The following is a 17,573-nucleotide window of genomic DNA, read 5'->3' on the forward strand; positions in this document are numbered from 1 at the left end:
ATCTGGGCAGAACATCAAGTTACTCTGACCAGGGTCAAGTTGATCAGTCTGAAGGGATGTTCAGTATTTCACTTTGTGCTACATGTGTCCATTTAGCTTCTAAATAAGAGGTTTTATAACAGGTGATGGCTGTGAGGAAAACATGTTACAACTCAACGTTAATTCAACCTCTCTAGTTGAATGAAGAATGTGGAGCGTTCTGATATCAACCCTGGTGGGTTTAATAGTAGTGTTTCATCCCGTGGATGGTACATGTCCAGTGTCATACCTAGTGGTGTTTAGGAAGCTATCGTTTTCAAATGTTTTTCACACGGGAGGTCTGTTTCTGAAAACGGCTGTTTTTCACCCCCACATTGAAGTGTTAGTTTATAACGAGGGTTCAGTCTTGTAACTATCTTTGAGAAGTGCCTGGTTGCGTTCTATCCACACTCTCTTAGAATTAACAATTAGAACCAAAAGGATTCCGGTTCCATACCATCGTGGAGGCGAGTCTTTTCAATGTTTGGGGTCTAACATTTATCTAACCATTTTAGTTTGAACCGTTTTTGTTGTCTTTTGAAAAACCCATGTTTGTTCTAATCCCAACTACAGTATATTGTTGTAAACTGGACATTTGCCATTTTAGAATTTTGCTGAATATTTTGTAACGTACTATATAGTATACCGTTAGCGTAAGACTCCCTTCCCTCTCTCCAGCCTAACGCTATCCAAAGTGTTACTGCTGTTATTTTCATGGAAATTATAAAGGAATCCATCAAAACTGTGATGTATAGAGATTTGGCTACAAATCAGTCATGTATAGACTAGTCCTCTGAAAGTAACTGTTGAATCAATATGTTGTTATGGATGTGTGTGTGTTCCAAATGGAACCCTATTCCTTATATAGTGCACTGCCTTTGACTAAGCAGTGCGCTGTATAGGCAATAGGGGTGCCATTTTGGAGGCATGCAATGTTGCGTTTTATTTCCACCATGGTGTGTTGTCCTGGATAAAATGTTTCCAACTGAACTAGTATCAGGCTGGAATGGACATGGCCTTGCTACATCTCATGGTTGATCGATTTATGGTGTTTTTACATTTTTACTGTTCAACTGTCCTTGGTGTATTGTGTGAATAAATTAGATTTTTTATTTGTCAGGCTGTGTGCGTGTCTGAAATGCCACTCTGTTTCCTATATATAAAGCCCCATAGGCTCTGGTCAAAAGTAGTGCACTATATAGGGTGTCATTGGGCTCTGGTCAAAGTAGTGCACTATATAGGGTGTCATTGGGCTCTGGTCAAAGTAGTGCACTTTATAGGGAATCGGGTGCCTTTTCAGACACACAGTGTATCTAGTTGATGCCCTGGACCCAATGTTGAAATAATGTTAGTTTATGGTTTTCTATGTTCTCTCATGGAGGCCAGAGTAAAATGAAGTAGTAAGCTATTCTAGGCTACTGCTTGTTGTATAACTTGCCTACTGAAGTGGTTGATAGCCCTCATGAATCCCTAGTGCATCTGATGGGGGAAGTCCAGCAGTGGGAGGACTTGGGGGGAATCTAGAACTCTAGCAGTGGGAGGACTTGGGGGGAATCTAGAACTCTAGCAGTGGGAGGACTTGGAGGAATCTAGAACTCTAGCAGTGGGAGGACTTGGGGGTAATCTAGAACTCTAGCAGTGGGAGGACTTGGGGGAATCTAGAACTCTAGCAGTGGGAGGACTTGGAGGAATCTAGAACTCTAGCAGTGGGAGGACTTGGGGGGAATCTAGAACTCTAGCAGTGGGAGGACTTGGAGGAATCTAGAACTCTAGCAGTGGGAGGACTTGGAGGAATCTAGAACTCTAGCAGTGGGAGGACTTGGAGGAATCTAGAACTCTAGCAGTGGGAGGACTTGGAGGAATCTAGAACTCTAGCAGTGGGAGGACTTGGGGGAATCTAGAACTCTAGCAGTGGGAGGACTTGGGGGGAATCTAGAACTCTAGCAGTGGGAGGACTTGGGGGGAATCTAGAACTCTAGCAGTGGGAGGACTTGGGGGAATCTAGAACTCTAGCAGTGGGAGGACTTGGGGGAATCTAGAACTCTAGCAGTGGGAGGACTTGGGGGAATCTAGAACTCTAGTAGTGGGAGGACTTGGGGGAATCTAGAACTCTAGCAGTGGGAGGACTTGGGGGGAATCTAGAACTCTAGCAGTGGGAGGACTTGGAGGAATCTAGAACTCTAGCAGTGGGAGGACTTGGGGGAATCTAGAACTCTAGCAGTGGGAGGACTTGGAGGAATCTAGAACTCTAGCAGTGGGAGGACTTGGGGGAATCTAGAACTCTAGCAGTGGGAGGACTTGGGGGGAATCTAGAACTCTAGCAGTGGGAGGACTTGGAGGAATCTAGAACTCTAGCAGTGGGAGGACTTGGGGGGAATCTACAACTCTAGCAGTGGGAGGACTTGGAGGAATCTAGAACTCTAGCAGTGGGAGGACTTGGAGGAATCTAGAACTCTAGCAGTGGGAGGACTTGGGGGGAATCTACAACTCTAGCAGTGGGAGGACTTGGGGGAATCTAGAACTCTAGCAGTGGGAGGACTTGGGGGAATCTAGAACTCTAGCAGTGGGAGGACTTGGGGGAATCTAGAACTCTAGCAGTGGGAGGACTTGGGGGAATCTAGAACTCTAGCAGTGGGAGGACTTGGGGGGAATCTAGAACTCTAGCAGTGGGAGGACTTGGAGGAATCTAGAACTCTAGTAGTGGGAGGACTTGGGGGGAATCTAGAACTCTAGCAGTGGGAGGACTTGGAGGAATCTAGAACTCTAGCAGTGGGAGGACTTGGAGGAATCTAGAACGCTAGTAGTGGGAGGACTTGGAGGAATCTAGAACTCTAGTAGTGGGAGGACTTGGAGGAATCTAGAACTCTAGCAGTGGGAGGACTTGGAGGAATCTAGAACTCTAGCAGTGGGAGGACTTGGAGGAATCTAGAACGCTAGTAGTGGGAGGACTTGGAGGAATCTAGAACTCTAGTAGTGGGAGGACTTGGAGGAATCTAGAACTCTAGCAGTGGGAGGACTTGGAGGAATCTAGAACGCTAGTAGTGGGAGGACTTGGAGGAATCTAGAACTCTAGCAGTGGGAGGACTTGGAGGAATCTAGAATGGGTGGCTATTGTCATTTCTTTCTCACATACTGATTTGATGCGTTATGTTCCAATCAGAGAGTAACACACCTTTCTATCCCTTTTATTTTTAGTGGTTTGTGTCTCATTCCATGTTTTTAATTTATTTGTAGATCATTCATTCACTCTAACAACTAGGGTTGCAAAATTCAGGTTAATTTCCTGGTTGGAGTTCTGGGAGAACTTGGGAAAGTTAGCGTCATTCTGAAACCTTATTAAGTACAGTGTTCAGTCTATAGATGAACAGTCAGTGAGGTGTTTCTGACACACAACAATCACCATTATAGCTTGACCAGGGTCTGTGTGCAACACTGCCACTGTAAGTACAATAACTGTAAGGTGCAGTATGTACGAGAATACAAACAGTCCGAGATGTTCACTATAGTTTTGCCTTAGGTCATGTGATCAGGGCTTATAGAACAGAGGTCCACAGCTCAGGTTTTCATTTGTCCCTGGCACTACATTGATTAAGTAATATCATTGATTGGATAGTGCACACACACACCTGGTGGCCCAGGTCAAAATTAGTCTGTGATTTAAAGTTAGACTCTGTGAAATGATGTTGCCATGAGCAACAACGTAAGATACTAAGATGAGCGAGATGCAACACTTCTCTCTCACACAGTCACACACAGTATCTGTGCATGTACACGTGTTCACTTCAGTGGTAGCCAGGGCACCAAAACAGTGGACAAGTTGAGCTTCGTGCTTTAACGCTCTTAGTTGTGGAAATTGACCCACTGTGCTGTTTACTGTCTACATCTACGCCATATCGCTGAGGCCACCTTTAAAAGGTTAGTAAGTAAAGCAGCGAACACTGCAGATGCCCCCAGGACCACAGCTGTGTACCCCTGGTTTAGAGAAATATCGTGTGTCCCAAATCAACCCCTAGCCCCTATTCCTACATCCTACCCTTTGGGCACTAGTTCAGAGCTGAGAGGATTGGATGGGTATCATCAGAGGGGAAGGGTGAGGATGGTCTCTGGAGCAAGTCCAGGGTCAGACGGGCAGCACGGTGTCATCAAGGTGGCTCACAACTCCACCTATCCTATCAGAGGGCACAGTGGAGCTGTTACCATATGGCTTGTACCTATCCAATCCTTTCCTATCTAGAGTAGGGGTCAAGGTTTTTGGTTTAGGATTGGGCCTACTCTGTTTAGTGCTCCCATTCTTCGGCTACGTCCCAATTCTCTTCTCTGCTCACATAGTGTCCACTTGGCTTGCACACTCCCTGTCATAGATTTAAAAGCATGGGATTGGTATAAGCATTGGCTGGAGGGAGGAGGGAAGTTTCCAGCATTGCTAAGTCCATGCAAAAAAAAAGTGTGCAAGTGCACACTTCAGGAGAGGAAAAAGGGTGGTGATTTGGGTCGTGGCCTTCAAGCTCTCATTGACGTTTGACAAGGCCTGTGGGATGCGTCCCAAATGGAACCTTTTTCCTTTTATAGTGCACTACTTTAGAGCCCTGGTCAGGAATAGGATGTCTGTTTAGGGAAGAGGAAGAGGTCTATGTAGGGAATAGGGTGGCCAGAGGACCATTTTATTATGATGATGATTATGACTGTACAAGGTTTGCTTTACTGTTTGTGCTCAGTTATAATCCTTTTGGTTTAGGTTGTCCTAATGGCAGGTCAAGCAATAAAACAAATACATTCTTACAAAGTTTGTCAACTGTGGTTATTGATGGTTTGTTTGAGGTGTGTCTCTCTGTATGTATATTCTGAAGTCCTTCATCACCATAACTCTGCACATAGTCACTACAGAGGAACCCACTGGACACATGGGATGTGTCCCAAATTGCCCCATAATCTCTATGTAGTGCACTACTTTTGACCAGAACCCCTTGGGCCCGTAGTGTACTACATAGGGAATAGGGTGTGATTTGGGAAGAACACATTGTCGTCTGGAGTTCAACTGCTGTCGGGGAAAAATACAACTTTCCCTTTAAACACGTTCGGTCTTTTCCGGGAGGTTCCGCCGGAATTCGACACTGCCTTCCCTCCGCTACTGCAGCCTGGTCGCGAGGAGCTGTACCAATTCACTTATTATTAGCGATATCAGAAATTATAAACAATTTGCCATTTTAAACGCAGGGAAAAGTCAGTCGTTGGATACCACCACCCTCTGCAAAATGCAGGCCATTAAATGCGTCGTGGTGGGCGATGGGTAAGACCTTTTGTGTGTGTTTAGGCTGAAAATGTGTCCTTTTTCGAGTCTGTGAGGGCAATTGTTGCAGTAAGGGCTGGGGCTATAGCGGGTTGAATGGGTCGGCTTTCAGTTCGCTAGAATCCGCTCTCTCATCAGTGCGTGAGCGTCAAATGAATGTTGAGCAATTACATTTTTATTTTGTTAGCATACTTTGTGATTTCATGTTATCATGCCACATTTTCCGCCAGGTTTTGCACAATACATTATAAGTTCGGGTGTGAAATATTGTCTGAAATTGAACTAAAGCTATTTGAAGGTTTCATTGAAATATAAAAACAACTAACTAAAGCTTCTCGGATTAACAACATTTGGAAACCCATATTTGTCGTTTTTTGGGGGGGGAGCAAAATTGTGAAATATACATGAATATGTGCATAGTTGCAGAAATGTCGCTGGGAGGTCTTGGCTGAGACTCATTAAATGATGTAATGCTTTCACACCTACACAGCCAGCTCCTACGGAGGCACGGGCTACCGATGGGCATGGGCACCTATGCAATATACCGGGTTTATATAGCCTTTCTACCATAGACATCTTTGAAAGACAGGTTTATTTGACTTCTGCTACATTGTGATGCGGTGCGGATGCCGCGTAGATCTTGGGTAGTGTGTGGAAGTAGGGTGCACTGGACTGCATAGCATAGCTAAACAGGGGTGTGGGGGGCCCTGTCTAGGATTTTTTTAGGGGATGGGCAACACACACACACACATGCGCAATATTGTACAACTAACCTTGTGGGGACACGTAATTCAGTCCCATTCAAAGTCCTATTTTCCCTAACCCTAAAACTAACCCTAGTCGGGTCCAAAAGGCTCCTTAACAGCTTCTACCCCCAAGCCATGAGACTCCTGAACAGATAATCAAAGGGCTACCCAGACCCCTCTTTTACGCAGCTGCTACTCTGTTTATCATCTCCGCACATTGACTCTGTACCGGTACCCCCTGTATATAGCCTCACTATTGTTATTTTACTGCTGCTGTTTAATTATTTGTTACTTTTATTTAAAATGTTTTACTTATCTAATTTTTACTTAATACTTTGTATTTTTATTTTCTTAACTTCTTAAAGCATTGTTGGTTAAGGGCTTGTAACACACATGTGACAAATACAATTTGATTTGAGCTCCTAACCCTAAATCTAACCCTAGCTCCTAACCTTTAACCTAATTCTAACCCTAAACCCCCTAGAAATAGCATTTGACCTTGTGGGGACCAACAAAATGTCCCCAGTTGGTCAAATTTTTGTTCATTTACTATTCTTGTAGGGACTTCTGGACTTCAAGTATAGTTAAACATGTCCACAAACACACACACAGGTAATGATGTGAAGTGGCGTCTTCAGATAGCAGGCCCCCCTCTCTGATATTTTTATTTTTATTGAACCTTTATTTAACTAGGCAAGTCAATTAAGAACAGATTCTTATTTACAATGACGGCCTACCAAAAGGCAAAAGGCCTGCAGGGACGGGGGCTGGGATTAAAAATAACAAATAAATAAAACATAAATATAGGACAAAACACACATCACGACAAGAGAGACATCACACCACTACATGAAGAGAGACCTAAGACAACAACATAGCAAGGCAGCTGTGGTCTGCCAATGTGCCCCCTAGCCAGAAGGCTATGTAGGACAGTGTCTGTGTTCACACACACTGCCAAACAACCATACACAGCCTTTAGCATTTATTTATTGATTTGATTACTCTCTCTATATATCCCTCTCTCTATATATATATCTCTATCCCTCTCTACCTCTCTCTATCTCTCTCTCTCTTCTCTCTCTGTCCCTCTCTCTCTTTCTCTCTCTATCCCTCTCTCTCTCTATCCCTCTATCTCTCTCTCTCTTCTCTCTCTACCCCCCTCTCTCTCTCTCTCTCCCTCTTTCTCTCTATCCCCCTCTCTCTCTCTATCCCTCTATCTCTCTCTCTACCCCTCTCTCTATATATATCTCTCTCTCTCTCAATTCATTTTTCAGTTTAAAGGGTTATATTGGCATGGGAAACAAATGTTTACATTGCCAAAGCAAGTGAAATAGATAATATACAAAAGTAAAATGAACAAACATCGCATTCTTTCTCTCTCAGAGCGGTGGGAAAGACATGTCTTCTCATCAGCTATACCACCAATGCCTTCCCTGGAGAATACATCCCCACAGTGTGAGTATCATAGCATGAAGCTTCACTACAATAATGGTGTGTGTGCATGCCTGTTTTTGTGTGTGTGTGTGTGTGTGTGTGTGTGTGTGTGTGTGTGTGTGTGTGTGTGTGTGTGTGTGTGTGTGTGTGTGTGTGTGTGTGTGTGTGTGTACTTCTCTGAACAACATCCTGTCCTCTCAGGTTTGACAACTACTCTGCCAATGTGATGGTAGATGGGAAACCAGTGAATCTGGGACTGTGGGATACTGCAGGACAGGAGGACTACGACAGGCTAAGACCACTGTCCTATCCACAGACGGTAACTCACTCACTCACTCACTCACTCACTCACTCACTCACTCACTCACTCACTCACTCACTCACATCTCTCATTCATTATCACTCATACACATTCCACATCCTCCATCTTGTGTCTTCCTGGTTCTGCTTAACTCATTCTCCACACAGTTTCCTGTTATTCCACTGTTTTCCTCATTATCTCACCAGTGGCGGCTCCGTCAGACACACAGCTTCCTGCCTGCCTGGCTGCTGCTTCAGAGAAAATTATTAGGGGGCTATTTTAACGTTCCACCCATCCCAGCCAGAGAGGAGAATAGTCATATTCTCACACAAATTATCAAGGAACCTACCAGGTACAACCCTAAATCCGTAACCATGGGCACCCTCATAGATATCATCCTGACCAACTTGCCCTCTAAATACACCTCTGCTGTCTTCAACCAGGATCTCAGCGATCACTGCCTCATTGCTTGCGTCCGTAATGGATCCGCGGTCAAACGACCACCCCTCATCACTGTCAAACGCTCCCTTTAACACTTTAGCGAGCAGGCCTTTCTAATCGACCTGGCCTGGGTATCCTGGAAGGATATTTACCTCATCCCGTCAGTAGAGGATAACTGTTTGCTCTTTAAAAGTGCTTTCCTCACCATCTTAAATAAGCATGCCCCATTAAAAAATGTAGAACTAAGAACAGATATAGCCCTTGGTTCACCCCAGACTTGACTGCCCTCAACCAGCACAAAAACATCCTGTGGCGTACGGCATTAGCATCAAATAGCCCCCGTGATATGCAACATTTCAGGGAAGTCAGGAACCAATATACACAGGTAGTTAGAAAAGCTAAGGCTAGCTTTTTCAAACAGAAATTTGCATCCTGTAGCACTATTTCCAAAACATTTTGGGACACTGTAAAATCCATAGAGAATAAGAGCACCTCCTTCCTGCTGCCCACTGCACTGAGGCTAGGAAACACTCACCACCGATAGATCTACGATAATCGATAATTTCAATAAGCACTTTTCTACGGCTGGCCATGCTTTCCACCTGGCTACCCATACCCCGGCCAACAGCTCTGCACTCCCCGCAGAAACTTGCCCAAGTCCCCCCTGCATCTCCTTCACCCAAATCCAGACAGCTGATGTTCTGAAAGAGTTGCAAAATCTGGATCCCTACAAATCAGCTGGGCTAGACAATCTGGATCCTCTCTTTCTAAAATGATCTGCCAAAATTCTTGCAACCCCTATTACTAGCCTGTTCAACCTCTCTTTCGTATAGTCTGAGATCCCCAAAGATTGGAAAGCTGCCGCGGTCGGGGATGATCCTGCCCTGCCTTTCTAAAATCTTCGGAAGCCAAGTCAACAAACAGATTACCGACCATTTCGAATCCCACCGTACCTTCTCCGCTATGCAATCTGGTTTCCAAGCTGGTCATGGGTGCACCTCAGCCACGCTCCAGGTCCTAAACGATATCATAACCACCATCGATAAAAGACAGTACTGTGCAGCCGTCTTCATCGACCTGGCCAATGCTTTCGACTCTGTCAATCACCGCATTCTTATTGGCAGACTCAATAGCCTAGGTTTCTCAAATGACTGCCTCGCCTGCTTCACCAACTACTTCTCAGATAGAGTTCAGTGTGTCAAATCGGAGGGCCTGTTGTCCGGACCTCTGGCAGTCTCTATGGGGGTGCCACAGGGTTCAATTCTCGGGCCGACTCTTTTCTCTGTAAATATCAATGATGTCACTCTTGCTGCTGGTGACTCTCTAAACCACCTCTACGCAGACGACACCATTCTGTATACATCTGGCCCTTCTTTGGACACTGTGTTAACAAACTTCCAAATGAGCTTCAATGTCATACAACACTCCTTCCGTGGCCTCCAACTGCTTTTACATGCTAGTAAAACTAAGTGCATGCTCTTCAACCAATTGCTGCCGCACCCGCCTGCCCGACTAGCATCACTACTCTGGATGGTTCTGACTTAGAATATGTGGACAACTACAAATACCTAGGTGTCTGGTTAGACTGTAAACTCTCCTTCCAGACTCACATTAAGCATCTCCAATCCAAAATAAAATCTAGAATCGGCTTCGTATTTCGCAACAAAGCCTCCTTCACTCATGCTGCCAAACATACCCTCGTAAAACTGACTATCCTACCGATCCTTGACTTCGGCGAAAATAGCCTCCAACACTCTACTCAGCAAATTGGATGTAGCCTATCACAGTGCCATCCATTTTGTCACCAAAGCCCCATATACTACCCACCACTGCGACCTGTATGCTCTCGTTGGCTAGCCCTCGCTACATATTCGTCGACAAACCCACTGGCTCCAGGTCATCTATAAGTCTTTGCAAGGTAAATCCCGCCTTATGTCAGCTCACTGGTCACCATAGCAACACCCACCCGTAGAACGCGCTCCAGCAGGTATATCTCACTGATCATCCCCAAAGCCAACACCTCCTTTGGCTGCCTTTCCTTCCAGTTCTCTGCTGCCAATGACTGGAACGAATTGCAAAAATCTCTGACGCTGGAGTCTTATATCTCCCTCTCTAACTTTAAGCACCAGCTGTCAGAGCAGCTTACCGATCACTGTACCTGTACACAGCCAATCTGTAAATAGCACACCCAACTACCTCATCCCCATATTGTTATTTATCCTGTCTGCCTCAGTAATACATACATCCTGTCTGCCTCAGTAATACATACATCCTGTCTGCCTCAGTAATACATACATCCTGTCTGCCTCAGTAATACATACATCCTGTCTGCCTCATTAATACATCCTGTCTGCCTCAGTAATACATCCTGTCTGCCTCATTAATACATCCTGTCTGCCTCATTAACCTTAATGCATCCTGTCTGCCTCAGTAATACATCCTGTCTGCCTCAGTAATACATCCTGTCTGCCTCATTAATACATCCTGTCTGCCTCAGTAATACATCCTGTCTGCCTCAGTAATACATCCTGTCTGCCTCATTAATACATCCTGTCTGCCTCAGTAATACATCCTGTCTGCCTCAGTAATACATCCTGTCTGCCTCAGTAACACATCCTGTCTGCCTCAGTAATACATTCTGTCTGCCTCAGTAATACATACATCCTGTCTGCCTCAGTAATACATACATCCTGTCTGCCTCAGTAATACATACATCCTGTCTGCCTCATTAATACATCCTGTCTGCCTCAGTAATACATCCTGTCTGCCTCATTAATACATCCTGTCTGCCTCATTAATTCATCCTGTCTGCCTCAGTAATACATCCTGTCTGCCTCAGTAATACATCCTGTCTGCCTCAGTAATACATCCTGTCTGCCTCAGTAATACATCCTGTCTGCCTCAGTAATACATCCTGTCTGCCTCAGTAACACATCCTGTCTGCCTCAGTAACACATCCTGTCTGCCTCAGTAATACATCCTGTCTGCCTCAGTAATACATCCTGTCTGCCTCAGTAATACATCCTGTCTGCCTCAGTAATACATCCTGTCTGCCTCCCTGTCCAGAGGAACCCCTGCACACACACACACTGGTGTTGCATTCCGAGGCCCCAGCTCCAGACTCCTCCAGCCCCTCTGTAAGGTTACCGTACCTGCTCTGAATACCAACACATCCTTTAGTCTCTCCAGCTGCTGTCCTTTTCTATACAGAACGTATAGAGTCACTGAGTCACAGAAATCACAGAGTCCAACGCATTTTTTTTCATGCAGTGTTTCTTGTTTAATTAGCCTGTTTAATACACTGTCTGTTTTCTGTGTATTGTCCGAACAGGACGTGTTCTTGACATGTTTCTCTCTGGTGAGCCCTGCCTCCTTTGAGAACGTCAGAGCTAAGGTGAGTGCCTTTATCACCCTGCTAAATAACAGTAATGGTAATATCACTAATATTGTCAGCACCACATTGTACAGTGTTACATTGTGTTCATTCATGTTGCTGTTTGGGCTGATGGCCCAACTCCACAACCTCTTTATGTAGGCTGACCTTTTAAGACCTTATAACCCTTTGACCTTAATGATCTTAACAGTGGAACTTCCGGGTACCACTGTTCAAGGTCACATAGAGCTCAGAGGTCAAGGGTTCATTTGTATTACATTTAAAAAATTAAACTAGGCAAGTCAGTTAAGAACATATTCTTATTTACAATTACGGTCTAAGGCACTGCATCTCAGTGCTAGAGGCGTCACGACAGACTCCCTAGTTCGAATCCAGGCTGTATCTCAACTGGACATGATTGGGAGTCCCATAGGGCGCTGTACAATTGGCCCAGCATCATCTGGGTTTGGACGGTGTAGGCTGTCATTGTAAATAATATTTTTTTCTTAACTGACTTGCCTAGTTAAATAAAGGTTAAAATTTAATTAAAATGAACCCTTGACCTTTGACCTGTATGTGACCTTGAACAGTGGTACCCGGAAGTGCGTCACCACTGCCCCAACACCCCCATCATCCTGGTGGGAACGAAGCTGGACCTGAGGGACGACAAGGACACTATTGAGAGGCTGAGGGACAAGAAGTTGTCCCCAATCACCTACCCTCAGGGCCTGGCCATGGCACGGGAGATAGGTGGGTGTCTGTGGAGGGGGGGGTTTGGTTTGAGAAAGAGTGCGAGGATGTAATGTGTCTGAATGTGTTTCTGACAGCTTCTTTGAGCTCAAGTGTTCACCTGTGTCTGAACTCACCTATTTTGAGTCCAAGTTTCTGACTGACCAATTGGATGTGTGTCAGTCCTCATCCCCTTCTCTGATTGGCTGTCTCCTGTCCCCTACAGGTGCGGTGAAGTACCTGGAGTGCTCAGCCCTGACCCAGAGGGGGCTGAAGACCGTTTTTGACGAGGCCATCCGGGCCGTCCTGTGCCCGCCACCAATCAAAAAGCGGCGCAAGAAGTGCACCCTCTTCTGAGAGAGTTGGGGCGAGGAGGGGGGGGGTCTGCAAGAAATAAAAACTGAATCTACTGTTTTACAGAAAGTGTTGCTAATCTATCGCTGTCAGTGTCTCAAATACTACCCTAGTCCCCCTTTAACACTATGTAGGGAATAGGGTTGTTGTTTGTAAGGGAGTAGTAGTGCACTATGTAGGGAATGGGGTTGTTGTTTGTAAGGGAGTAGTAGTGCACTATGTAGGGAATAGGGTTGTTGTTTGTAAGGGAGTAGTAGTGCACTATGTAGGGAATAGGGTTGTTGTTTGTAAGGGAGTAGTAGTGCACTATGTAGGGAATAGGGTTGTTGTTTGTAAGGGAGTAGTAGTGCACTATGTAGGGAATAGGGTTGTTGTTTGTAAGGGAGTAGTAGTGCACTATGTAGGGAATAGGGTTGTTGTTTGTAAGGGAGTAGTAGTGCACTATGTAGGGAATAGGCAACTCTTCACAGATATAGGTTGTTGACACAGGAGTGGGTAGAACTTGAAAGGGTGTGTCCCGAATTGCACCTGATTCCTTAAATAGTGCACTATTGACAAGGACCCACATAGGGAATAGGGTGCCAATTGGGAGACAGACTAAGGCACAATTAATTGAACTCCTCTTTAGGACCTTTGCATCCATTCTGTGTGACCTATGCCTTAAATCAATTGGGTAAATTGAACGGGTCAATGTCTCAGAGAGAGAGGTCATTCTGGGTAAATGGAACAGGTCAGTGTCTTAGAGAGAGAGGCCATTCTGGGTAAATGGAATGGGTCAGTGTCTCAGAGAGAGGTCATTCTGGGTAAATGGAACAGGTCAGTGTCTTAGAGAGAGAGGTCATTCTGGGTAAATGGAATGGGTCAGTGTCTCAGAGAGAGAGGTCATTCTGGGTAAATGGAACAGGTCAGTGTCTCAGAGAGAGGTCATTCTGGGTAAATGGAACGGGTCAGTGTCTCAGAGAGAGAGGTCATTCTGGGTAAATGGAACAGGTCAGTGTCTTAGAGAGAGAGGCCATTCTGGGTAAATGGAACAGGTCAGTGTCTCAGAGAGAGGTCATTCTGGGTAAATGGAACGGGTCAGTGTCTCAGAGAGAGAGGCCATTCTGGGTAAATGGAACGGGTCAGTGTCTCAGAGAGAGAGGCCATTCTGGGTAAATGGAACGGGTCAGTGTCTCAGAGAGAGAGGCCATTCTGGGTAAATGGAACGGGTCAGTGTCTCAGAGAGAGAGGCCATTCTGGGTAAATGGAACGGGTCAGTGTCTCAGAGAGAGGCCATTCTGGGTAAATGGAACGGGTCAGTGTCTCAGAGAGAGAGGCCATTCTGGGTAAATTGAACAGGTCAGTGTCTCAGAGAGAGAGGCCATTCTGGGTAAATTGAACAGGTCAGTGTCTCAGAGAGAGAGGCCATTCTGGGTAAATTGAACAGGTCAGTGTCTCAGAGAGAGAGGCCATTCTGGGTAAATTTTTACATTTACATTTAAGTAAATGGAACGGGTCAGTGTCTCAGAGAGAGAGGCCATTCTGGGTAAATTGAACAGGTCAGTGTCTCAGAGAGAGAGGCCATTCTGGGTAAATTGAACAGGTCAGTGTCTCAAGAGAGAGGCCATTCTGGGTAAATTGAACAGGTCAGTGTCTCAGAGAGAGAGGTCATTCTGGGTAAATGGAATGGGTCAGTGTCTCAGAGAGAGAGGCCATTCTGGGTAAATGGAACGGGTCAGTGTCTCAGAGAGAGAGGCCATTCTGGGTAAATGGAACGGGTCAGTGTCTCAGAGAGAGAGGCCATTCTGGGTAAATTGAACAGGTCAGTGTCTCAGAGAGAGAGGCCATTCTGGGTAAATGGAATAGGTCAGTGTCTCAGAGAGAGGTCATTCTGGGTAAATTGAACAGGTCAGTGTCTCAGAGAGAGAGGCCATTCTGGGTAAATTGAACAGGTCAGTGTCTCAGAGAGAGAGGCCATTCTGGGTAAATTGAACAGGTCAGTGTCTCAGAGAGAGAGGTCATTCTGGGTAAATGGAACAGGTCAGTGTCTCAAGAGAGAGGCCATTCTGGGTAAATTGAACAGGTCAGTGTCTCAGAGAGAGAGGCCATTCTAGAGATGGAGTTGGAGGAACAACCACAATGGGTTGTAAATCTGATTCTGTCCTGATTAACTCAACTTCTTTCCTTTATAAGACAAAATACAGAACTCACACAGACACACACAGGTGTTTATGTCTATAACCCTGCAGTACTGTAGGACCAGGTGATTGGTTTATGTCTATAACCAGTACAGTACTGTAGGACCAGGTGATTGGTTTATGTCTATAACCAGTACAGTACTGTAGTACCAGGTGATTGGTTTATGTCTATAACCAGTACAGTACTGTAGGACAGGTGATTGGTTTATGTCTATAACCAGTACAGTACTGTAGGACCAGGTGATTGGTTTATGTCTATAACCAGTACAGTACTGTAGGACCAGGTGATTGGTTTATGTCTATAACCAGTACAGTACTGTAGGACCAGGTGATTGGTTTATGTCTATAACCAGTACAGTACTGTAGGACCAGGTGATTGGTTTATGTCTATAACCAGTACAGTACTGTAGGACCAGGTGATTGGTTTATGTCTGTAACCAGTACAGTACTGTAGGACCAGGTGATTGGTTTATGTCTGTAACCAGTACAGTACTGTAGTACCAGGTGATTGGTTTATGTCTATAACCAGTACAGTACTGTAGGACCAGGTGATTGGTTTATGTCTATAACCAGTACAGTACTGTAGGACCAGGTGATTGGTTTATGTCTATAACCAGTACAGTACTGTAGGACCAGGTGATTGGTTTATGTCTGTAACCAGTACAGTACTGTAGTACCAGGTGATTGGTTTATGTCTATAACCAGTACAGTACTGTAGTACCAGGTGATTGGTTTATGTCTATAACCAGTACAGTACTGTAGTACCAGGTGATTGGTTTATGTCTGTAACTCTGCAGTACAGTACTGTAGGACCAGGCGATTTTACTGGCCAGTTCAGGTCACATGGTCAGGAACAACTCTTACCTATAACAACTGGCCTCTGTGGCCAATGTGGCAGAAGATGAATCCTCAAGAAATGGGCCCAAAACAAAGGTGATTTGTTTCCTTAAAACGTGTTATTTTGATTGATTTGTATTTATTTATCGTTTTAGTTTTTTCATGTCCTGCCAGTGAAAACCAAAACGTAGTCATTGATAAAAGCTCTCTGACATCTTGAAATCATATCAAACTTGAATTTGTCACATGCGTCGAATACAACATGTAGACCTTACCGTGAAACGCTTACTGACAAGCCTTTAACCAACAGTGCAGTTCAGGAAAATATTTACCAACGTCCCTCTGTTAACGTTAATGTGTCTACGGACAGGAACTCTCCTACAGTCGGGACCAGGGCCCGTATTCACAAAGCCTCTCGGAGTAGGTGTGCTGATCTACGATCAGTTCTCCCTTGGCCCATATAATCTTATTCATTATAATGTAAAAGACTAAACTGATTCAAGATCAGTACTCTTTATCTCTGAGACTCTTTGAGACATACAGGTCCCAGGAAGGTATCTTCCAGCCGGGATGCCAGTTGGTACAGAACAACGAGACCTTGTTATTTTCTTTGTTCCCTGCCTGCTTGGCAGTTATTCAGCGTCAGTTTATCCGCTCCATTTGAAACCCACTAAAGGGAAATAGGTTGTCAATGTGCCATAGTGAACACTGTTTTGTGGAACTAGCATTCCAAATCGTGATGAGCTCTCTCTCTCTCGCTGCAGAACCCAGACTACTTAAGTATGGCTGTGTCTCCAATGGCGACCCTATTACCTATATATGTCTCTATGTGCCCTGGTCCAAAGTAGTGCACTATATAGGATATAGGTTGCCATTTGGGATACACTCTATCTCCTGTAAAGGCTCCCAAGAGGACATGCGCTCTTAATATGTTTTTAGGCTGTATATTTACTCTCTCTCTCTGTGTGTGTGTGTGTGTGTGTGTGTGTGTGTGTGTGTGTGTGTGTGTGTGTGTGTGTGTGTGTGTGTGTGTGTGTGTGTGTGTGTGTGTGTGTGTGTGTGTGTGTGTGTGTGAGAGAGAGAGTGTGTATCTTTTTTAATTATCCCCCATCATGCTTCTGTGATTGTCTGAACTTTGATTAAGGAACAACTCTTAACAACAAAGATCAAGCATTTAAACACAAAAGGAACTGTCTGTTTTTAATACCTGCTATAATGTTTGCCAAAATTAACATCTTCATTAAACATGTGTATAAAGTGATTTTAAAAAGGTATTAATAAATAAACATATTTGAAAGTATCAAACACTGTAGCTCTGTTTTTCTTTGTTGTGATGTTGATGGTCATGATGATGATGATGATGATGAAGATGTGTTAATGTAATCATCTGGTGTTGCAGTATTGGTTCTGGTTTTCACTCAACAGTACTGTATTGCATTGTAGCAACATAAATATATTTTAGATTACAGTAACCTCCCCCTGCTGGTAAATTAAGGTAGTAAAAATATATGTCAAATATTAAACATTTACCAAATAATATCTAATGTACATATTTTCTTTTACATATGACCCAGTGATGCCTTTCTATGCTATTTGGTTACAATAAAAGTGCTTCCTATGACACAGCTTTATGTTCAAACACTAGTTTTTGGATACTGTGGACTCAAGTGAGTAGACTGAACTACAGCTTTATGGACACACATTATGTCTTGTATCAGCTCACTGTATACAGTAATGTGTTATTATTTTATTTAACAATGGACATTTTTAAAAACCAAAATATCACTTAAATATAAACAAACATGAATCATTGTTAATTAACAGACGTTTTTCATAAATCATAAATATATATATTTTTTAGCACTTTTCACTATGA

General features: G+C 44.3%; 1 protein-coding gene across 9 annotated transcripts; it reads left to right on the plus strand.

Moving 5' to 3' along the window:
* The first annotated feature begins 5,110 nt into the window (after nt 1–5,110).
* Nucleotides 5,111–16,997, plus strand: LOC106606208 (ras-related C3 botulinum toxin substrate 3). 9 transcript variants are annotated; one of them, XR_006769301.1, is made up of 7 exons: nt 5,111–5,305; nt 7,435–7,506; nt 7,687–7,804; nt 11,559–11,621; nt 12,191–12,350; nt 12,556–14,925; nt 14,970–16,997. XR_006769301.1 is itself a non-coding variant. In XM_045715850.1 (6 exons), exons 1-6 carry the CDS (start codon nt 5,271–5,273, stop codon nt 12,684–12,686), a joined length of 579 nt encoding a protein of 192 aa, XP_045571806.1. In that variant the 5' UTR covers nt 5,111–5,270; the 3' UTR covers nt 12,687–16,997. The 9 variants fall into 9 exon arrangements, 1 of the variants encoding a protein (XP_045571806.1); XR_006769299.1 differs by having other exon boundaries at nt 12,556–14,702; nt 14,746–16,997; XR_006769300.1 differs by having other exon boundaries at nt 12,556–14,679; nt 14,767–16,997.
* The last annotated feature ends 576 nt before the right edge of the window (nt 16,998–17,573 follow it).

The sequence above is a fragment of the Salmo salar genome, chromosome ssa03 (genome assembly GCF_905237065.1).
Source record: "Salmo salar chromosome ssa03, Ssal_v3.1, whole genome shotgun sequence".
NCBI lineage: Eukaryota > Metazoa > Chordata > Actinopteri > Salmoniformes > Salmonidae > Salmo > Salmo salar.

Excerpts from the sequence above, each read along its gene's own strand:
- LOC106606208 (XM_045715850.1), top strand. The coding sequence starts at position 5,271 with ATGCAGGCCATTAAATGCGTCGTGGTGGGCGATGG. Across the intron at positions 5,306-7,434 it reads TGCGTCGTGGTGGGCGATGG|AGCGGTGGGAAAGACATGTC; the intron begins GTAAGACCTTTT and ends TTTCTCTCTCAG. Across the intron at positions 12,351-12,555 it reads GGCCATGGCACGGGAGATAG|GTGCGGTGAAGTACCTGGAG; the intron begins GTGGGTGTCTGT and ends TGTCCCCTACAG.